General features: G+C 59.1%; 9 protein-coding genes across 9 annotated transcripts in view; 5 read left to right on the plus strand and 4 right to left on the minus strand.

The window, feature by feature from the left end:
* VDBG_01629 (conserved hypothetical protein) overlaps positions 1-558 on the plus strand; it is a gene marked incomplete at both ends in the record, with an annotated part of 2,035 nt that extends 1,477 nt beyond the window's left edge. Inside the window, one exon of the mRNA XM_003007395.1 lies at positions 81-558. Coding sequence (XP_003007441.1) covers positions 81-558 — 478 coding nt within the window. The remainder of the gene's footprint in view (positions 1-80) is intronic.
* An 824-nt stretch (positions 559-1,382) lies between these two features.
* On the minus strand, positions 1,383-2,804 carry VDBG_01630 (isovaleryl-CoA dehydrogenase; the record flags this gene model as incomplete). Its single annotated transcript, XM_003007396.1, has 2 exons — positions 1,383-1,479; positions 1,594-2,804. 2 exons carry the CDS (start codon positions 2,802-2,804, stop codon positions 1,383-1,385), a joined length of 1,308 nt encoding a protein of 435 aa, XP_003007442.1.
* A 531-nt stretch (positions 2,805-3,335) lies between these two features.
* VDBG_01631 (methylcrotonoyl-CoA carboxylase beta chain) lies at positions 3,336-5,250 on the plus strand (the record flags this gene model as incomplete). Its single annotated transcript, XM_003007397.1, has 2 exons — positions 3,336-5,039; positions 5,128-5,250. The coding sequence occupies 2 exons, from the start codon at positions 3,336-3,338 to the stop codon at positions 5,248-5,250; spliced, it is 1,827 nt and encodes a 608-aa protein (XP_003007443.1).
* Positions 5,251-6,944: 1,694 nt separating this feature from the next.
* Positions 6,945-7,531, plus strand: VDBG_01632 (conserved hypothetical protein; the record flags this gene model as incomplete). The annotated part of the gene is made up of 1 exon (XM_003007398.1): positions 6,945-7,531. The coding sequence occupies one exon, from the start codon at positions 6,945-6,947 to the stop codon at positions 7,485-7,487; it is 543 nt and encodes a 180-aa protein (XP_003007444.1).
* A 698-nt stretch (positions 7,532-8,229) lies between these two features.
* Positions 8,230-9,138, plus strand: VDBG_01633 (dienelactone hydrolase family protein; the record flags this gene model as incomplete). Its single annotated transcript, XM_003007399.1, has 3 exons — positions 8,230-8,347; positions 8,421-8,737; positions 8,809-9,138. 3 exons carry the CDS (start codon positions 8,230-8,232, stop codon positions 9,136-9,138), a joined length of 765 nt encoding a protein of 254 aa, XP_003007445.1.
* Positions 9,139-9,711: 573 nt separating this feature from the next.
* On the minus strand, positions 9,712-10,815 carry VDBG_01634 (phosphopantetheinyl transferase; the record flags this gene model as incomplete). The annotated part of the gene is made up of 2 exons (XM_003007400.1): positions 9,712-10,599; positions 10,696-10,815. The coding sequence occupies 2 exons, from the start codon at positions 10,813-10,815 to the stop codon at positions 9,712-9,714; spliced, it is 1,008 nt and encodes a 335-aa protein (XP_003007446.1).
* Positions 10,816-11,761: 946 nt separating this feature from the next.
* VDBG_01635 (predicted protein) lies at positions 11,762-13,512 on the minus strand (the record flags this gene model as incomplete). Its single annotated transcript, XM_003007401.1, has 3 exons — positions 11,762-12,042; positions 12,305-12,367; positions 12,684-13,512. 3 exons carry the CDS (start codon positions 13,510-13,512, stop codon positions 11,762-11,764), a joined length of 1,173 nt encoding a protein of 390 aa, XP_003007447.1.
* Positions 13,513-14,745: 1,233 nt separating this feature from the next.
* On the minus strand, positions 14,746-16,540 carry VDBG_01636 (signal peptide peptidase family protein; the record flags this gene model as incomplete). The annotated part of the gene is made up of 2 exons (XM_003007402.1): positions 14,746-15,559; positions 15,612-16,540. 2 exons carry the CDS (start codon positions 16,538-16,540, stop codon positions 14,746-14,748), a joined length of 1,743 nt encoding a protein of 580 aa, XP_003007448.1.
* Positions 16,541-17,293: 753 nt separating this feature from the next.
* Positions 17,294-17,846, plus strand: VDBG_01637 (peptidyl-prolyl cis-trans isomerase ppi1; the record flags this gene model as incomplete). Its single annotated transcript, XM_003007403.1, has 2 exons — positions 17,294-17,346; positions 17,393-17,846. The coding sequence occupies 2 exons, from the start codon at positions 17,294-17,296 to the stop codon at positions 17,844-17,846; spliced, it is 507 nt and encodes a 168-aa protein (XP_003007449.1).
* Positions 17,847-18,398: the final 552 nt, after the last annotated feature.

The raw sequence follows: 18,398 nt of genomic DNA on the forward strand, positions 1-18,398 counted from the left end.
TCCTCGCGCAAGGCGGCGCCTCCTCGGACTCCGCGATATCTGCAACGCAGCCGACAATCACGGGCACCGTCTTCTTCAAGGGCGACCTCTACGCGCCGCTATCGACCGACGCCCCGGGGCCCCCCATCCGCGTCCGCTGTCACCCCATCCTCCGACATGCCGGAGACGAAGCTGCCGCGTGCCCTCCGCGAGGAGATGCTCTTCCGCGCCAAGGCCGCCCCGGCGTCCCGCTGGCGTCTGCACCTCCTCCGCCGCGACGTCGTCCTCCGCGAGCCCGACGTCCGCGGCCGCTTCTATCCGTCCGCCCGCCTGCTCCCCGTCCTCATGTCCCACGACACGGCCGGCCTGCAGCGCGAGCTCCAGCAGGGCGTCGTCCGCGACTCGGCCCGCTTCCTCAACCAGAGGATGGACACGTTCCGCGAGGGCTACATCGGCCGCAAGCGCAGCCGTCTCGACGCTATCGGCGCCGCCGTGCCCCACGGCGCCGGCGCCCTGTTCACCTTTGAGCCCGTCGTCGTTGAGGAGCCCGCCGCGGCCGAGGGCATGCTCCTCTCGTGAGTCGGTGGGATAGCAGGCAGGTGAAAGGGGGTGGTGGGCAAGAGAAGGCATGGGAGCTCACGTGGCAGCAACGAGCGGGCAAGGCTAGGAGACAAGGCGGACAGAAGGGAGGGACATGGGTAGGGGACTGCAAAGCGCAGGCCCACGGATCGCGTCATGATTCAATGTTTTGGTTATCCTAAAAGGACGTCTCGACGCCTACCGCAATCCATCTTAGACAATGGCCGCACTGGGATGAACGCTCCCCGTTTTCCCCTCTATCCCTCTCATGACGGACTTGAGCGTATCAGGCACCTCTCTCCCCGGGGGGAGAGAGAGAGAGAGAGAGCAAAGAAAATCGGAACCGAAATGCAATCCCCAGACGCAGACGCACGTCCCTGTTCCCGAGTCATCAGCATGCACGCGTGTGCGCTTTCTTTCTTTCTTCCTTTCTCTCTCGCTCTCTCTCGTCCCTCCCCCCTCCGTGGCGTATTCCTGTTGTCGCCGTGGCCACGCAATGTACGCACGACGTGGTCATGGCGAGTCAATGTCGCGCAACGGTGAAGAGTAAGCTCGCGCTTGGGGAAAACCGTACTCAACCAGCCCGACCCAAGGACCAGATTCTCGGGTGCCGTGTCTGCCCTTTGTTTTGTTTTTTTGGAACCCCCCTATTGTAGTATGGTAGTGGCAGACGCTCTACTCCGCCATGACAGACAGAGAGAGAAAAGAAAATTCCATTTCGACGCTACTTTGCGTCGCTACTACGTGCCTTATGCGCCATTTCGTTCCCCTTCATCGACCATTCGTGGATCCCCAACATGCCATGCCCGCGCCGTCCCGGATAGTTACGGCCCAAGGTGGGCGTACTCCTTGTTGAATGCCCGCCCGATGACCATGCGGCGGATCTCTGACGTGCCGGCTCCAATCTCGTACAATTTCGCACTACGCGTTCGAGTCAGTCAAGTCACACGCACCGGTTGGGAAGGGGAACAAGAAGAGAGGGTTCTGAGCAAAGCCAACGAAGGAGAGGGAAAAAAAGAAAACAAAAAAACGTACTCTCGCAGCAGCCGCGACGCCGGCATCTCCTCGACGTAGCCCATGCCACCGAGCAGCTGGATGCAGTCGAGCGTGCACTCGGTCGCGCGCTCGGCAGCGTACAGAATGGCGCCGGCGCAGTCCTGGGTGCGGATGGTGCCAGCCTCGTCGACGGTGCGGGCCGTGGCGTAGGTGTAGGCGCGCGACGCCTGCAGCTTTGTGTACATGTCGGCCAGCTTGCCCTGGACGAGCTGGTTGTGGGCGATGGGCTGTCCAAACTGCTTGCGCTGGTGGGCGAAGGGCAGGGTCACGTCGAGGGCGGCCTGCATGATGCCGAGGGGACCGGCCGACAGGACGAGGCGCTCGAGGTCGAGGCCCTCCATGAGCACGCGCACGCCGCCGTTGAGGTTGCCGAGGACGCGGTCGTCGGGCACGAAGACGGCGTCAAAGCTGAGCTCGCCCGTGTTGCTGCCGCGCATGCCCATCTTGTCGAGCTTGCGCTGGCAGCTGAAGCCGTCAGACGTCTTGGTCTCGACGATGAAGGCGGTGATGCCCTTGGAGCCGGCGTCGGGCTCGGTTTTGGCGTAGACGACGATGACGTCGGCGTCGGGCCCGTTTGTGATCCACATCTTGCTGCCGTTGATGAGGTAGCCGCCGTCGACCTTTTTGGCCGTCGTGCGCATGCTGACGACGTCGCTGCCGGCGCCCGACTCGGACATGGCGAGGGCGCCGATGCTCGTGCCGGCGATGAGGCCGGGCAGGTACTTCTTCTTCTGCTCGGGGTTGCCGTTGAGCTGCAGCTGGTTGACGCAGAGCTGCGAGTGGGCGGCGTAGCTGAGGCCGATGGAGCCCGAGGCACGCGACAGCTCCTCCATGACGACGCAGTGGGCCTGGTAGCCCATGGCGAGGCCACCGACCTCCTCGTCGGCCGTGATGCCCAGGAAGCCGGCCTCGCCCAGCTTGGGCCACATGTCGTTGGGGAAGGCGTTGGTCTTGTCTGTGCGGGCGGCGACCTCCTCGGTCATTTCGCGGCGCGTGAAGTCCTGCACGCGCTCGCGCAGCTCGGCGAGGTCGGCCTCGGTCGGGGGCTCGAAGCCCTGGGGGTGTTTTTGCGAGTGATGCCTCGTCTGGATCTGGGGGAGGACGGAGGAGGAGGTGGTGGGCGTAGAGATGCGGGGGCGGAGCTGGCGGGCGGGCTTCGCCAGGGAACGCAGTAACCTGGCAGACGACATGGTATTGTGTTGCGATGCAGGGCACTACTCTTCTTTCCTCTGGAGATGGAGGCAAGGAAATTGATGCAATCAGATTCAATGGAAGATGCAATGGAGGATGCAATTGAAAAAGAAGTTGCGTCAGGTCAACAGAGGCAGTCGTAGTCACAGTCGATTGTAGGCAGGTCCGACCAGCCAACAGCACTATGAAGAAGGCGCGGTTGAGTGGCCAGGCCGAGCAGGAAAGTGCGGCCCAGCGCGGATATCGACGGGCCGAGGCTGGGTGAACCCCCCCCCCCCCTTCCCGGACTCCACGGGACGTCATGCTCTGGGTGCGTTCCTTATCCCGTCTCCAAGCGGCATTCGGCTGGACCTTGAGCATATCCCAATTGATCCAATTCATCAAATGCAAAGACAAACTGCATCCGCCCTCTCTCTCTGCTTCAGAAAGCAGCACGTCGTCCTTCCAAATTGATTTTCGTATCGCGACGTCGCCTTCTGGCTGCTCACTTCTGCCAACACTTTGTCACTCTGTCACACCACACACTCACCATGTCGGCTTCCCGCTCCTCGAGAGACCTCCTCGTGCTCTCTCGCCAACTGACCCGGTCGAGCACCTCCACGACGGCCGCCGCCCGCCTCCACACCCTCCAGCCCCGCCTCCGCCCTTGCTCACGATCTTCGACGAGCAGCGGCGTTGCACAGACGCGGACGCAGACACAGACGCAGACGCAGACCCGCGGCGTCGCGACGTTTACACCACCCCACCAAGCCAGCGCCATCTCTCTCGTCCAGACCAACGTCGACCCGTCCTCGGATGAGTTCAGGGAGAACGAGCAGGGCATGGCCGAGGTCATGGCCCGCATGCAGACCCTGACGACGCGCATCCACCGCGGCGGCTCGGACAAGGCCCGCGAGAAGCACCTCGCGCGCAACAAGATGCTGCCGCGCGACCGCGTCACGGCCCTCATCGACCCCGGCACCACCTTCCTCGAGCTCTCGCCCCTCGCCGGCCACGAGCTGTACCCCGAGGCCGACGTGCCGGCGGGCGGCATCATCACGGGCGTCGGCGTCGTCGAGGGCGTCACCTGCGTCATCGTCGCCAACGACAGCACCGTCAAGGGCGGCACCTACTACCCCATCACCGTCAAGAAGCACCTGCGCGCCCAGGCCGTCGCCCAGGAGAACAGGCTGCCGTGCATCTACCTCGTCGACAGCGGCGGCGCCAACCTGCCGCACCAGGCCGACGTCTTCCCCGACCGCGACCACTTTGGCCGCATCTTCTACAACCAGGCCCGCATGAGCGCCCAGGGCATCCCCCAGATCTCCGTCGTCATGGGGCCCTGCACCGCCGGCGGCGCCTACGTGCCCGCCATGAGCGACGAGAGCATCATCGTCGAGAACCAGGGCCACATCTTCCTCGCCGGCCCGCCCCTCGTCAAGGCCGCCACCGGCGAGGTCATCTCGGCCGAGGACCTCGGCGGCGGCCGCCTGCACTCGTCCGTCTCGGGCGTCACCGACTACCTCGCCGTCGACGACGCCCACGCCCTCACCCTCGCCCGCCGCAGCATCAGCAACCTCAACTGGGCCGGCCCGCAGCCCCGCGACCTCGGCCCCGGGCCGCCGCCTACGCCGAAGCCCGTCCCACCCGCCCCGCCGAAGCTTCTTCGGGCATCGCGAGGCACCCAACCTTGCGCAAAGCGGCTTGCCGGATCCGCGAAGGTCTTCGCGCGGCATCGTCGAACGGTTCCGAAGTTTTCCGAGTTCAAGCGCGACTACGGCACGACGCTCGTCACGGGCTTCGCCCAGATCCACGGCTACAAGGTCGGCATCGTCGCCAACGACGGCATCCTCTTTGCCGAGTCGTCCCAAAAGGGCGCCCACTTTGTCGAGCTCTGCACGCAGCGCGGCATCCCCCTCGTCTTTCTGCAGAACATCTCCGGCTTCATGGTCGGCTCCGAGGCCGAGCGCGGCGGCATCGCCAAGCACGGCGCCAAGCTCGTCACGGCCGTCGCCTGCGCCGACGTGCCCAAGTTCACCGTCGTCGTCGGCGGCAGCTACGGCGCCGGCAACTACGGCATGTGCGGCCGCGCCTACTCGCCCCGCTTCCTGTGGATGTGGCCCAACGCCCGCATCGGCGTCATGGGCAGCGAGCAGCTCAACTCGGTCATGGAGACGGTCGGCAAGGCCGATCCCGCCCTGAAGGACAGGATAGAGAAGGAGAGCGATGCCACGTTCTCGTCGGCAAGGTTATGGGTGCGTTCCTCTTTTTCTTTTTCTTTTTCTCATTTTCTTCTGTCTCTCCACCTCTACCCATGCAACGAACAAGCACTGACAGACACAGGACGACGGCATCATCCCGCCACAGGACACGAGGAGGTACCTCGGACTGGGCCTGCGCGCGGCCATGACGGGCCGGAATGAGGTCAAGGCGGGCGAGACGAAATTTGGAGTGTTCAGGATGTAGAAAAGCGCCGGGTACCAAATTCAACAAATTCTTCTTGTAGTATTGCTGCCGCTCTTCTTGCTCGTGCGAACCAATGACCTCCTCTTCGCCTGCGCAACACGTGACGAGACAAACAGCGCACGCATTCTGTTGTTTCAAGAAACAAAGATCGCGATCCCCACGATCGATTGTGAGCCGTCACGATCCGAACCCCGCACAGGCGGCCTGTGCCCCGCGTACGCAGCTTGTCATGTGCCGCCTCGGTGCTATAGATGCGGGCCCCTCCCCAGGGCCGAGCTCGGTGACCGTGACAAGCGACGGCAGGAGGAATTGCGATCTGCCGGGTCGGCTGGGCTGGCCCACGGCAGCTGATTCGCGGCGGGGCCCTTTCGCGGACCAAGGTAGGCTCGCATATCTCGACGAATTGGAGGAAACCTGTTTCCCTGAAACCCCAGCCTGACTGGGAAGAGCCAATATGATCTGCCTGATGAGCTGACCACATGAGGTGGTGAGCAAAGGAGGGGAAGTCATCGTCGCATCACGGCATGGCACGGCAGCACCAAACTGGAGCAGACGACCACCGGTCACCCTTGTGTTCACCGAAACTGACAGTTGAAGCTGACGTGGGGGTTTGACAAGAGGATGTGTGTGCTGCGTGCTGTGTGCTGAGCGCTCCTGGGGTCCTAGGGTCCTAGGGTCCTAGGGTTCTAGGGTTGGCGAGATAAGCCTGATCCTGGGCGCTGCTGCCCACTCGCTGTTGGTCAGCCGGCTGATCTGATCTGGCAGAGGTGTCATGTTGCCCATCTGGTTCGGGGATCCCCTGGGAAACCCGCGTGAGCAGGACAGCGTACGACTTGGCTTGCCGGCCATGAGGCCCTGTCGGTCAAGTCCGGACAGTGCGGTCCAAATCGGGACAGAGGCAAAAATCGAGACCAAGATAGAGGAGAGGAGACAGAAAAAGAAGGCGCTAGCGAGGGGTCGGACTAGGGGAGGAGAATGGCAGGCAAGTTTAGAAACAAGAGTCTACTAGCAGCTTTGAGAAGTGATATATCAATCCACCTCAAGGGGGGTAAGGCGGCAAGGGGCGGTTCTTGTTCACAAATCTGCTCAGGGCAGCAGCCTTTGTCCCCTTTTCTTAAAGACTCGCCTTGGGACTGGGATTGTCTTCTCAACTTTGAGTTTCCTTCTCCTTGCACATTCCTCTGGCTTTGTATTCTTATTAGAGAAGGCTTGATCAGGCGACGCCAAGCGAAATCGTTTGTGTCGTCCAACTGGCGCATCGGCCACACCCAATGATCCCGAGTCTGCCGCCCCAGCCAACGAAACCAGTCAGTCAGCCTGCCGTCTTCCCCGTTCATCGTCTTGGTATGCCGAGCATGTTTGGCTGCGATCATGACCACCAGCACGGCCGGCGGCCACCGACCCCCCAAACCTCGCCGTCACCTAGCGGCTCGCCATGGCCAGTAACAGCAGCAGCGGCGGCGGCGGCGGCAGCAGCGGCAGCAGCAGGAGAAGGAAGCCCGACGAGGGCAGTGCGGCAGCACCAGCCGACGCCGCTGGGCGAGGCAGCACTCCGGCAGCCACGTGTCTTCTTGCCGTCGCACGGGTTCACGGTCGGGGCGGGCACGGTGACGGTGGACCTCAGGACGCGGCGGGTGCTGCTCGTGTACAACAAACGGCAGGGCCTCTTCCAGCTGCCCAAAGGGCGCAAGAACATGGGCGAGGAGTCGCTGCTGGCGTGCGCGGTGCGGGAGACGCTCGAGGAGACGGGTGTCCGGGTGACGCCGCTGGCGGTGCGGTGCGGCACGAGGGCGACGCCCGGGGAGGGGGCGCTCGAGGGGCAGCAGGAGCTTCAGGAGATGCACGAGGTGCAGCACATGCAGGCGGTGCAGGCGGCGCAGGCGATGCAGGCGATGCAGCGGCGGGCACGGGGCGCGCATGTCGATGTACAGGCCGTCGAGTCAGATGCTGAGGGGCCTGTCCGGCAAGGGCTGACAGAGGGGGTCGACCATTACGAAGCGGTGGCGTGCTGCCATTGGGCCGACGTGGCGACGGGGGCGTTGAAGATGGTGTTCTACTACGCTGCCTCGGCCGACGAGAGCGCTCTGCCTGAGCCGCTCGTGGGTGAGGACGCGGGCCTGTTCGAGAACGTTTGGTGCGAGGTCGACGAGGCGGCGAAGCAGTTGGCGTTCCCGACGGACGGCATGGTCGTGAACAAGGCCGTGGCGGATATGCGGCGGACGGGGTACGATATTTGATGACTGACGAGTTTGATGGAGTGTTTGTCTTGGGCTTGGATGCTTTGTGATGCTGTAGTGACTACTGGGAGGCAGGATCTGGAGGGGTCGATGGCTTGTGATGATAGAAGAGCTCTGGTGGGGCTACTGTGACGCCTGAACGGCGTTCGGGGCACCAGGGCACACGCGGCAAGACCTCGTAGCGGGCCGTTAGGGGGAACAACAGGGAACAACAAGGGGCATGTCCCTGGCAGCTGTGGATCCGCAACGCGAGAGCCTCGAACCCCATTGTCCATCGCAGAGCTGGTCAGAGATGTGACAGAAAGACGGCACACTGGCTTTCATGTCAGAAGCCAGTGTGCCTGACACGAAAGCCAGTGTGCCGTGTACCATCTCCGAGTCTGGTCAGAGAAACTCTGTTTTGGATTTCCGAAAAGTCCCTTGCCTGATCTATCCGCACCCTAGGCCCAGCATGCTCCAGTAGGTACCTAGGTAGATAGGTACGCTGCCCGACGGCGAGGCGGGGCCCAGAGCTCCCCCCCCCGCACTAGGCCCCCTCTGACACTGAGGGGTCGCGGTGACGACACGATCAAGCCGGCAGTTGACAGGCAATGGGACTCCTTTTCTTCTCGTTTCCATCCCATCTTCACTTGCAGCAGTCCTCCAACTGATCGCACCTACGATCAAGAAGAAGAAAAAGAAAGTGGCATCTGCCCTATTTACACCCAGCATCCCCAAGCTCCCGACGTCGACCACCGCCATCATGTCGACAATGCCTGCGCAGCACGGCCACAACGAGGCCTGCTGCAACATCCCACCCGTCATCTCCAAGGGCTACGATGCCAAGGGCTCCTACGAACAGGTCAACGACATCAAGACGTGTACGTGACCCGCCGTCCTTGTTGCGCGCTGGCCGCCCTCCGCCGGCCACCCTCCACTGACCCTGCTCCGCAGACACCACAGGTCCCTCCGACGCCAAGAAGGGCATCCTCTTCATCTACGACATCTTTGGCTACTTCCCCCAGTCCCTCCAGGGCGCCGACATTCTCGCGACGAGCGGCGACCAGAAGCACCGCGTCCTCATCCCCGACTGGTTCGGCGGCAACCCCTGCCCCATCGAGTGGTACCCCCCCGACACGGAGGAGAAGCAGAAGAACCTTGGCGCCTTCTTCAGCAAGTACCCGCCGCCCAAGATTGCCGGCCTCGTGCCAGGCTACGTCAGGGCCGCCAGGGACAAGTACCCCGAGATTACCGACTGGGCCATCATTGGCGTGCGTGTTTTGCCCCTGCTCCCTGCCCGGACATTTTTCACGGCAATGCTAACGACGACGGCGACGCGCAGTACTGCTGGGGTGGCAAGGTTGCGACGCTCGTCACATCGGGCGACGAGAACCCCTTCAAGGCCGCCGCCTCCATCCACCCCGCCATGGTCGACCCCGAGGACGCCAAGGGCGTCAAGGTGCCCTTTATCCTGCTCGCCTCCAAGGAGGAGCCCGACGAGGCCGTCGGCAAGTTTGAGGAGGCCCTGCAGGTGACCAAGCACGTCGAGACCTTCAAGGACCAGATCCACGGCTGGATGGCCGCCCGCGCCGACCTCGAGGATGAGCGCGTCAAGGAGGAGTATGCCAGGGGCTACAAGACGGTTGTCGAGTTCTTCAGCAAGAACCTGTGAGCGCTGCGCCTGTCATCTTATGAGAAGAGCCCCATCACGAATGCCATGCAACACTTTCTGTGCCCTTCTTGAAATAGCATATGTGATGGGAGTGCACCCTGGCTGGAGTGCATGCATCGTGGAAGTGCGTCAAAGGAAAACACCGGCAAAACACTCGCCAGGGCCGGTCACCCCCGGCCCACCCGCACCCTGCGTCAGGGGGCCGATGGGCGAGGGGTGATGGACCCTGGGTAGGGAAACCGCCGCGAGGCCCGCGGTTTCACCAGGAAAACTGGGTTGGGAGTGAGATTCGAACCAGTACCCTTCTGGTTGTAACTTGTTTGCTCAACCACTGGGCTAATGGAGGAGGAGTGACAATAGAGCGAAAGGCGGACGTGGTTATATGGAAAGTGCGCGGTTGCCAGGGGAAGAACTCGCCTGGTGCTTCTGTGTTTGTTGTCACTGTGCTACGCGATCCTTTGTGGCCTGCCCTGGCAATACCGTACTCGTCAGGCATCAGCCAGCCTCAGCAGCAGCCCACCCAGTCCAGCACATAATGCGACTCGAACATAGGCACAAGCAGAGAAACGCTCATCATGATGCTGCCTCTGCAAACGCAATCAGCTCCTCTAAGCGCACCAGCTCGAAATCACCGAGCCTCAAGGCAAGCCCCTCCTCCTTGCTTTTAGGCGTCCTCGCGGCAGCACAAACCATATAGTCCGGTCCCACAGACTTGAGACAGACATTGGCGTCCTCAACCCTCGTCCCCTCAAAGTAGATCTCGTGCTGCCGTACTGCTGTCCCCTCGGCCTCATCCACAGTCAGGCGTCCTCCCTCCACCCCGCTCGCAGCAGCCGGCGCGCGGAACCCCCGAAACTCGAGATCCCTGAGCCACGGCGCCAGCAGCGCCTCGCCCGTCATCTTGACGTACGCCTCGCGCAGGCACCACAGCGCGTAGAAGCACCGCAGCTGAAAGTCGGCGATCTCGTCGGCCGACGCGCCGCCGCCGGGCCGCCCGGGGAGCTGATGCACGGGCGCCATGATGCCGTGCTGCAGGTAGGCAACCTCGCGCGGCGAGAAAACATCAGCGTGGACGTCGACAAAGTGCGGCCAGCCCTCGGCGGCGATGGTGGCGCGGTCGCGGACGCGGCGCTCCGAGGTGCAGACGACATCGACACCAACGTCAATCTCGAGGGCGCCGGGGTCCTGGCTGTCGTGCACGGCGATGAGAGCCACGAGGCCGGCTTGATGGCTCACGTTGAAGCGCAGGGGCTCGCGGCCGGCAGGGTCGCGCCAGGACGGCTTGGCGGTCGGGGTGTCACGGATGGGCACGGCGCGAGACCAGGGGACGCCGCAGAAACGGGCAATGGCGTGACGCTTGAGGAGGTGGGAGCCCAGCGACAGCTTGGCGTCACGGACATGGTAGAAGCGAAGGACGCCGGCACGCTCGTCAGGCGTCAGGAGCGCGAGGGCACGAGAGGCCTGGGCTCTGTCAGTAAGGGACGACCCTGGGCTCTACGTGCTGGACCGAGGAGAAACTCGGGGTGACGAAGACGAAGGAGGGGAACGGCATCTCACGGCATGTTCGAGATCATTGGTCCTGGTGGCCTCGGGCCAGAGGGTCCGGGTATCGAGAATCCACTGGACGAGATGTGGTCTGCGAGGAGGATGGGGGCTATCGGAAGGTGACGAGGACATGGCTGTGTTTCACGGCCCTCGGCTGCTGTTTGAAACGGGGAAGAACAGAGGACGCTCCAGGAGGCCAGAGGGCATTCGGCTGTAGTGATCTTCGTTCCGAGTTTCGAACATCAGGCCATTGGGATTGTTTGCCAACGACGAGGCCCTGTCGCGAAACTGGATCAGTGTCATTGCCGTCAGCTCACAAGGAAGACGGTCGTAACACCTTGTTGCAGCCTCGACGTTCAGTGGCCAGTCGAGGCGGGTCGTGTGCGACATGCGTGCAATTAGCCGTGTCTGTGACGCCCCGATACCTGAACTTGTCTCAACCTCACTTCAATGGGCCCATCGTCACTGCTTCGTCTGCTCATGCGTATCTTGCCACAATTGGAAGGTATAAGACTGGCTGCTTCCTGCTCGTTCATTCATCCACTTTCCATCTCGTCAGCGCAGTTCTCCGATTCATCTCGAGAACCTGCTTCGCAGCAGAGGCCCCGCCAAACCACCTCCCTCCCTCCCTCCCTCCCTCATCATCCCACGCATGCCACCGTGCATCGCCAACCGAGCCTCCCCCGTTCCGCCCATCGTGCGAGCAGTCCAGCATTTGTTCTTCCGACTGCTTCGTGCCCATGACGTCAACAAATGAGCGTCGAACAGGCCAGGAGCGCCATTTTTCTATCGATGTTCCGCTGGAAGATGACCCCCTTGGGCCGTCTGAAGCGTTGAACACCACCTTTTGTTTTCAGTTGATCCTCCTGCTTTTCCCTCGCGGGAGGGCAGTCGAGGATCCTTATTTTTCGAGACGCCGTTCCACTTTGCCGCTGGAAGGTTGACCGCAGAGCCTTCGCGTCGATCCGGCACGTTTCTCACTTTCGCTACCGACAACATCATGACCGGCGGCCTGCTTGCCCTTCTACGCTCAGTCAACACTATCCCTCAAGCAGGCCACTATCGCCGTCGCCGGCTACTACGAATGTAGAGACCCCGTGTCCGCTGGAAGTGCCACGGACCCTGAAGCGCGAACGCCCTCCCTCGTTTTCCTGCCCTTCCCAGTCTCCGTTTTTAGGGGCTGGGGGAAAAGGGTCGAAGAATTTGAGCCGATCCTCTCGCGGCCCTGTCCTCCATCCCGCCTCGCCTCTACACGCTGCCCCCAGCGGTACAGGTTTGCAGGCAGGAAGCCGTGACCAGCGTCGCCGCTCGAGTAGCGATCACAGGCAGGGCGGACATTGTTCCCACATGTCGCGGTCCCTGGACGTCTACACTTTTCTCTTCTTTTCTATAAAAGACTTCTGCCTTTTTTTTTTTTTCAAGAAGTTTCAGCCCATCATAACGCCGAGAGTTGGGCAGCCCCATGAAGCGTAGGGGATGACGGGGCCGCCTCTTCTTATTTGTCGAGTGCCTCGTCGAAACTGCGTGGAGGGTCCCTTGCTGAGCCTGGACCTTTTCGTCGGTGCGGGGGATTCATTGGTATCTAGGCGCGCCTCCGAGAAGAGGAGTGCGAGATACTTACCAATCAGGCTCATTTGGAGGATGTAATGGGACAAGGCGTTAGTCACAGTTCTGCCGTTGTAGCCTATTGGTAATTTTATTGATGCTTGTGCTTTCGCTACAAAGGCATCTTCTCTTCAAAACTGAGGGTCCATTACCGCATGTGAAGCACTGTGGGCCAAGCTCGCACTCGAGCCCCTGACTGTATATGTATCTAGTTTAATGGTTCCTAATGCACAGGCCAATGCAGGGAAATCAGAAGAAAGAACAATTGCCACCGAACCAAAAAGCAGATGGGAAGAACGGCGGTCGGCCATGCATCCTGATATCCCTACCCAAAAAAAGACAGATGTGCCTGACTGATCATAACAGAGCCTCGGTAATTTCGTCTTTTACCTCACCGAGATGTTCCATGGCAATCCTCGACAAGATTCGCGATGCCGAATGATACATCGTATCCTGGCGCTGCTCGTCGCGGGGCGTCTCTGTCGTGGTTTCGGCTATCTGGGAGTGAATGTCATGCCACCCGTCCCCGAGCAGTCGCAGGGCAGGGTGATCCTTCAAAGACTCTTCTGAGAGCATTGCATTCGCCCGACTGGCTAAAGCTGGCCTCGCGACCTCGACATGAGGACGTTCGGAGCATACGCGCTTGGGGGAGCGCGGCCGGGCAATGTCGAGCGCCTCGTCTCCGTCCCGCTCCCGCTTCGTGCGCAGGCTGGATGGGTTCTGGAGGTAGCCGGGCATGCACTTGACTGCGTATTCAGCAAACTCTGCCGTGGCTTCTTGAAACGCGGGCTGGTTGAAGGACCTGTCGGCGAGATCGCTGGTGGAGGGTGTCTTGTCGTAAAGCTGGCCGTGGGAGCGGAGAGTCTCGAGCGCAACAGACCTGGCAGTCCGGTACTTATCCGCCAAGAGGTTTCTGGGGGGCGGTCCCATTTCCTCAACGTAGGTCAAGCTTGGGTCGAGTAACACACTGGCATTTGGACGCCTGTGATTGACAAGAGAGTCGATGGATGTGGGCACGATGCGACCCCGACTGAATATGGGCTCGTCCCTGATAGGCACCAGCGGACATCCAATGTCGATGGCCGGAATGCTTGAATCATCTGGTATATGAGTTGCCTGGCTGTCGAGAGAGCTATCATGCGTGTTTTGAGCAGGCACTTTCATGCTATGAGCTTTATTCATGACAGTATTGAAGAAGTCATTGTGAACAGGCGGACTCGTCATCTCAACGATAGAATGAGGGACCGTGCAAACGATCGGTACCTCAATTTGGTTTGATATTCTCAATGTTTTAACGACGTTGAGTGGTGATTGGGTGTCGAGGACAAAGCCTGCAGGTGATTGAATCCTGTGTGAATTTCGTGTGTTGTTGTCGATACCAGGACAGAGGAGGCTGTATAGAGAAGTAAATGCTCGAGAACTGGGAAGATACGTGCAACCTGTTCTGGCCAACGACAGGAGTGAATCGCCGGAGTAAATCACAGGGTATGGGTGAATGAATAGGACGGCTTCGTTCAAGTTTGTGCTTGGCGATTCGATGAACGAACGTGGCTATTCGACTCTGACCGTCAAAGCAAGTATTTTCGATGTATCTGCGCTGATCCAATGTGATATGTAAAGAATCCGAGGAAAAGAAAATGTGTCGGAAATGATGCCGCCCGGTAAGGCAAGTATAGGTCAACATGGCTCATCAAAAGCGATGGGCAGAAGGTAGCGGAGAAAGGAAACGCAAATTGTACATCAAGGTCGACAGCATGATTGCTGTTGTCAAAACTCAGCTCTATAGTTGGACACCAGCAAGGTTCGTGTTAGACTTTCTTGCCATGGCAGAACAGACGTAGGCATGAGAAAAACATTCATGACTATCGTGCTTCACACCCTCTCCTCTAGATCCCGTACATATAAAAAGTGAGCAAAACCTATAATGGCTTATTAGGTGCGATAGCAAGAGATGCTGTTCGCTTCTGCTGGAATTGCAATATTCTGCGTCAATGGCCGACTTCTGGACTGACTTGAAGGGTAACACGGAGGTCGTGGCTTATGGTCAGCCAACATCTATTTTGAAACCGAATCGGAGATAAAATTCGCTCCACAGTCATGTTTATTATTACCTTTGTGTCTCGGGGGTTGCGAAGGTTATACACCCGAACTTTCTCAGGACTCATTTTCAGATTTGATATGCGTTCGAAATGTGACAGCCAATCTTCTGTGTCTGCCCGATATGGCGGTGGTGAGACTCGAAGACTGAAATCCTTGATCAGCCTGAAAACTGTTTACAATACGGATCTTCAGTCGAGTTAACCGAAAGAACAGAGATTATGACAGGATGTCGGGGCCGAGCCACCATCCTCGTTGATGCGCACGCTGGTGATAATCAATTTCAATTGACAGGAGTATCCCGCAAGATCCCCAGCACACGCTGATGCATCTACTCTGGTTTGATCCCTATACTTTGGTTTAGAGAGCCTTCCTCTCGAGTTCCTGAGCAACATCCGCCTTGCCTGGACCGCGCGGCGGCGCCCTGACCGAGAAGTGGAAGACATCATAACCGGACTGGGCCGCCTTTGTTGCCTGCTCCGACTTTTTCTTCTTCTCTTCACTCTCCTTCTCATCTGTGCTCTGTCTGTTATCTTTGATCTCCTTGACGACGTTGCCGGAGTTATCGAGCTCGACGATGACATCCTGAGTGTCAAGTGTGCCGTCTTCAGTGTAGGTCCACATCTCTTTCAACTCGCCCCTGACCAGACCTGTCAACCAGAGAGAGCCGAGGACGCCTGGCACAAGGTACAGTAGCGCAGGCTGACCGTGCCTGAACACAACCAGCATGACCAGTGTCACCAGCAGCCCTAAAGTGTAACCAATAAGGGATGCGTAGAAGTAAGTCTTGGGAAAGGCAGCCACCTGAACCGAAACTGGGGCGTCGTTTCCAGGCTTTGAGAATGTGAGCAAGCCAGACCAAGTCGATACCCAGAAGCGGTCTGCCCATGAACCGGTGACGTCGATATATGGAGTCTTCTTAGCCATGTGTTGAATCTCGCTAGCGACGACAATGTCATCGGATGTTGGGCCAGTCGCCTTTGACTTCAGCTCTGTGGCAACATACTTGACCTGCTTGTTGTAGAAGCGCCAAAGATCAAACCGTAGAGCCAGCGCCATGACCATACCGGGAACTACGATGTCACCAAGACCGAGAATGCTGGACTTGGCGGCTGACGCAAAGGTAAGTTTGATGGGCGCGTCGAGCTTGGTTGCGACAGTGATCATATACGGTCTGAGGTCATGTGAGATTGATTGTCTAGTGAGAGGGGGAAAAATCAACTTACGTGTAGAAGACCATGACAATGTCATAAATGAACAGTCCGCAGAGGATAAGAGTGCCGGTTGGGAACGTGGTTGGTGACATTATCAAGAACGTTCCATAACACAGCCCGTATCCTAGGATGTTGGAAAGCACCATGTGGTTGGTGACATGGTATGCCGCGACGACAGAGCAGGCGAGCAAGAAACCCAAAATATGACTGAACTGAATTGAAAATTTCTCGTTGAAAAATCCGTGGAGCTTGAGCTTCACCGCCCATTCTTCGCTGATGAGGTGACGGATCTCCCACAGGTAACGCCGCGCCTTAGGGCTGCGAACGAGAAAAGGCGCCCAGGGGATCGGAGATATCGATTGTGCAGGGGGGACAACGTCTTGGCTGCCGTCTTGAGTGATCGGTCGGAGACACTCCTCGACACCATCGACGAGGTAGGTGGTGCGTCCTTTGCGAAAGTAGAGAGGAAAGAGGAAGCTTGTGGCATTTTGAATAGTGTTAGCAATCAGACTGGTTAAGCTGAAAATCCCCATGATGGAGATGTAGCCTCGCAGGATCTTGTTGAGAATTGCGGGATCCTGGAGCCACTGGATGAGGTAGTACAGGCCGACGAGGACAATGCCGGCCATGACGGGGAAGATGATAGCGTCGGAGGGGAGCAGCCCTTGAGTGAAGACATCGTCGTCGGAGGGCTTCTTCTTCCGCGGCCTGCCGGACTTGGTTTTGACGGCAGGTGCCGCGGAAGGAGGTCGTCTGAGGGCGGCGTGGGCACCGATGTAAATGAGAGCAAGAGCAGTGAAGATGAGCTTGACCTCGACAGCGAGGAAGTTAGGATCTTTCCAGGCGAAGATGGAGCTCGCAACCGTAGTCGTATTTCCCGACAAAGCAACGGCGCCCTCTTCCTGTAGAAGGAGATCGGACTTTGCATCGGGGGAGGCCATGTTGGCCGCTGGGAGAGGGTATTGCGGTTCTTCAACGATGGTCTGCCCTGGTGAATCGTTGCGCTGTTGCGATGAGACTTGCGTCGGTAGTGTACTCCGATGTGGATGGAGAGGGCAAGCCTGGGCTGCAAAGCTTGTAATTGTTGACAAGCGAGGCAAACGAAGAATGCCCTGCAACAGAGTTTAGGGCTTGACGGCTTTTCAGGTGAAGGTGAAATAGGCAGCAAATGCTGAAGCTGGGCTATTCACTGCAAGTGTGATGCAAGCTATGAGGCGCTTCCTGGAAGTGGCGTACACTGGAGTATTCCAGGCAGGTGCAACGTGGCGCTAGGCAAGAGCTATGTGAAGAGCGTCAGTGGGATGCGACACAGTGTTCACAAGGCGCGCATAGATGGAAAACGAAGCCATCATGAGGCCAATAAAAGTACATACGTGGGAATGATCGACCGATTTGGTGGAGGGCTACTTTCAGGCCTGCGAAATACTCAAGAATGGCGGGCGTGTTGCTGAAAGCGCAGTTGTGTTCAAGTGCCGTGTATGACTTTCTAGCCAATGACGTAGCCGGATTGAGACGCTGTGGCTGGAAGCTATCCCGCTGCGTTATCCTCAGCCTTGCCTGAAGATTTCGGACCCCTCGATTCGCATCGCGACCTCGACTGCCTGTTGCTTTACACTCCTAAGCTTTGCTCCATTCGCCGACATTCGCAACCACCTCCACAGCTGCGCATACGACTTCGATCAAAGACCGCCAAAATGACCACCGTCGCCCTCGAAACCACAATGGCAAGCCGCCCCCTCCCTTGCCTGTTCTTTTCTGTCCGTTCCATCTCGGTCGCTAACCTCTCACTCCAGGGCACGATCCTGCTCGAGCTCTACACCTTCGCACGCGCCCAAGACGTGCACCAACTTCGCGACGCTCGCCAAGCGCGGCTACTACGACAACACGCTCGTCCACCGCATCATTCCCAACTTTATGGTCCAGGCCGGCGACCCGACGGGCACCGGCCGCGGCGGCGCCTCGATCTACGGCGACAAGTTCGCCGACGAGATCCACGCCGACCTCGGCCACAACGGCGCTGGCATCCTCAGCATGGCCAACGCCGGTCCCGACACGAACGGCAGCCAGTTCTTCATCACGCTGGCGCCGACACCGTGGCTCAATCGCAAGCATACCATCTTTGGCCGCGTCAAGAGCGGGCTCGCCGTCGTCAAGAGGATGGGGCTGGTCAAGACGGGGGCTGAGGACAGACCCGTTGACGAGGTCAAGATTCTCAAGGCGCGGGTTATCGAGGCTGACGAGCTGTGATGTGATGGCCAGGGTGGGGGGGGGATTCATCTGTGTACGCAGAAGTTACCGAGCGGCTCGATGTGATGCATAGCATGGAGTTTGGCGTTCATTTAAAGTAGATAGGGTTGGGACGCCTGGCGGATCGACATGACTTAGGTTTTGGTGGTTTCGAATAAGAATGTTCACGCAAATGCAACCGCAAAGGTAGTGAATCGCGATTGTTGTTCGCCGAGATGTACACTCCCTTAATTAGGATTATATCGCCATGGCAAGTTACCTATCTGGTAATGGGACCATCGCTAGCCACTAATGCACGTACACATGCAGGTGCATCGTCTCTAAGGTGCCAGCAATGGCTAGTGAAGCAATTCTGTATGCAGTATTGGTTTTTTTATACACATGGGCCCTCCTGTACCCAGGCCTTCCTGTACCCAGAACCACCTAACAACGCCGATGCCGCCGCCCCATGCCAGGGGATGCAGATTGGTAAATTTTTGGCCAGCCTTCCGAAGAGGTCGAGGAAAAAAAGAGACATGTCGCCTAGAGCAACTTCAAGGTGCGGTTAATATG

Source organism: Verticillium alfalfae, genomic scaffold, assembly GCF_000150825.1.
Source record: "Verticillium alfalfae VaMs.102 supercont1.2 genomic scaffold, whole genome shotgun sequence".
NCBI classification, from domain to species: domain Eukaryota; kingdom Fungi; phylum Ascomycota; class Sordariomycetes; order Glomerellales; family Plectosphaerellaceae; genus Verticillium; species Verticillium alfalfae.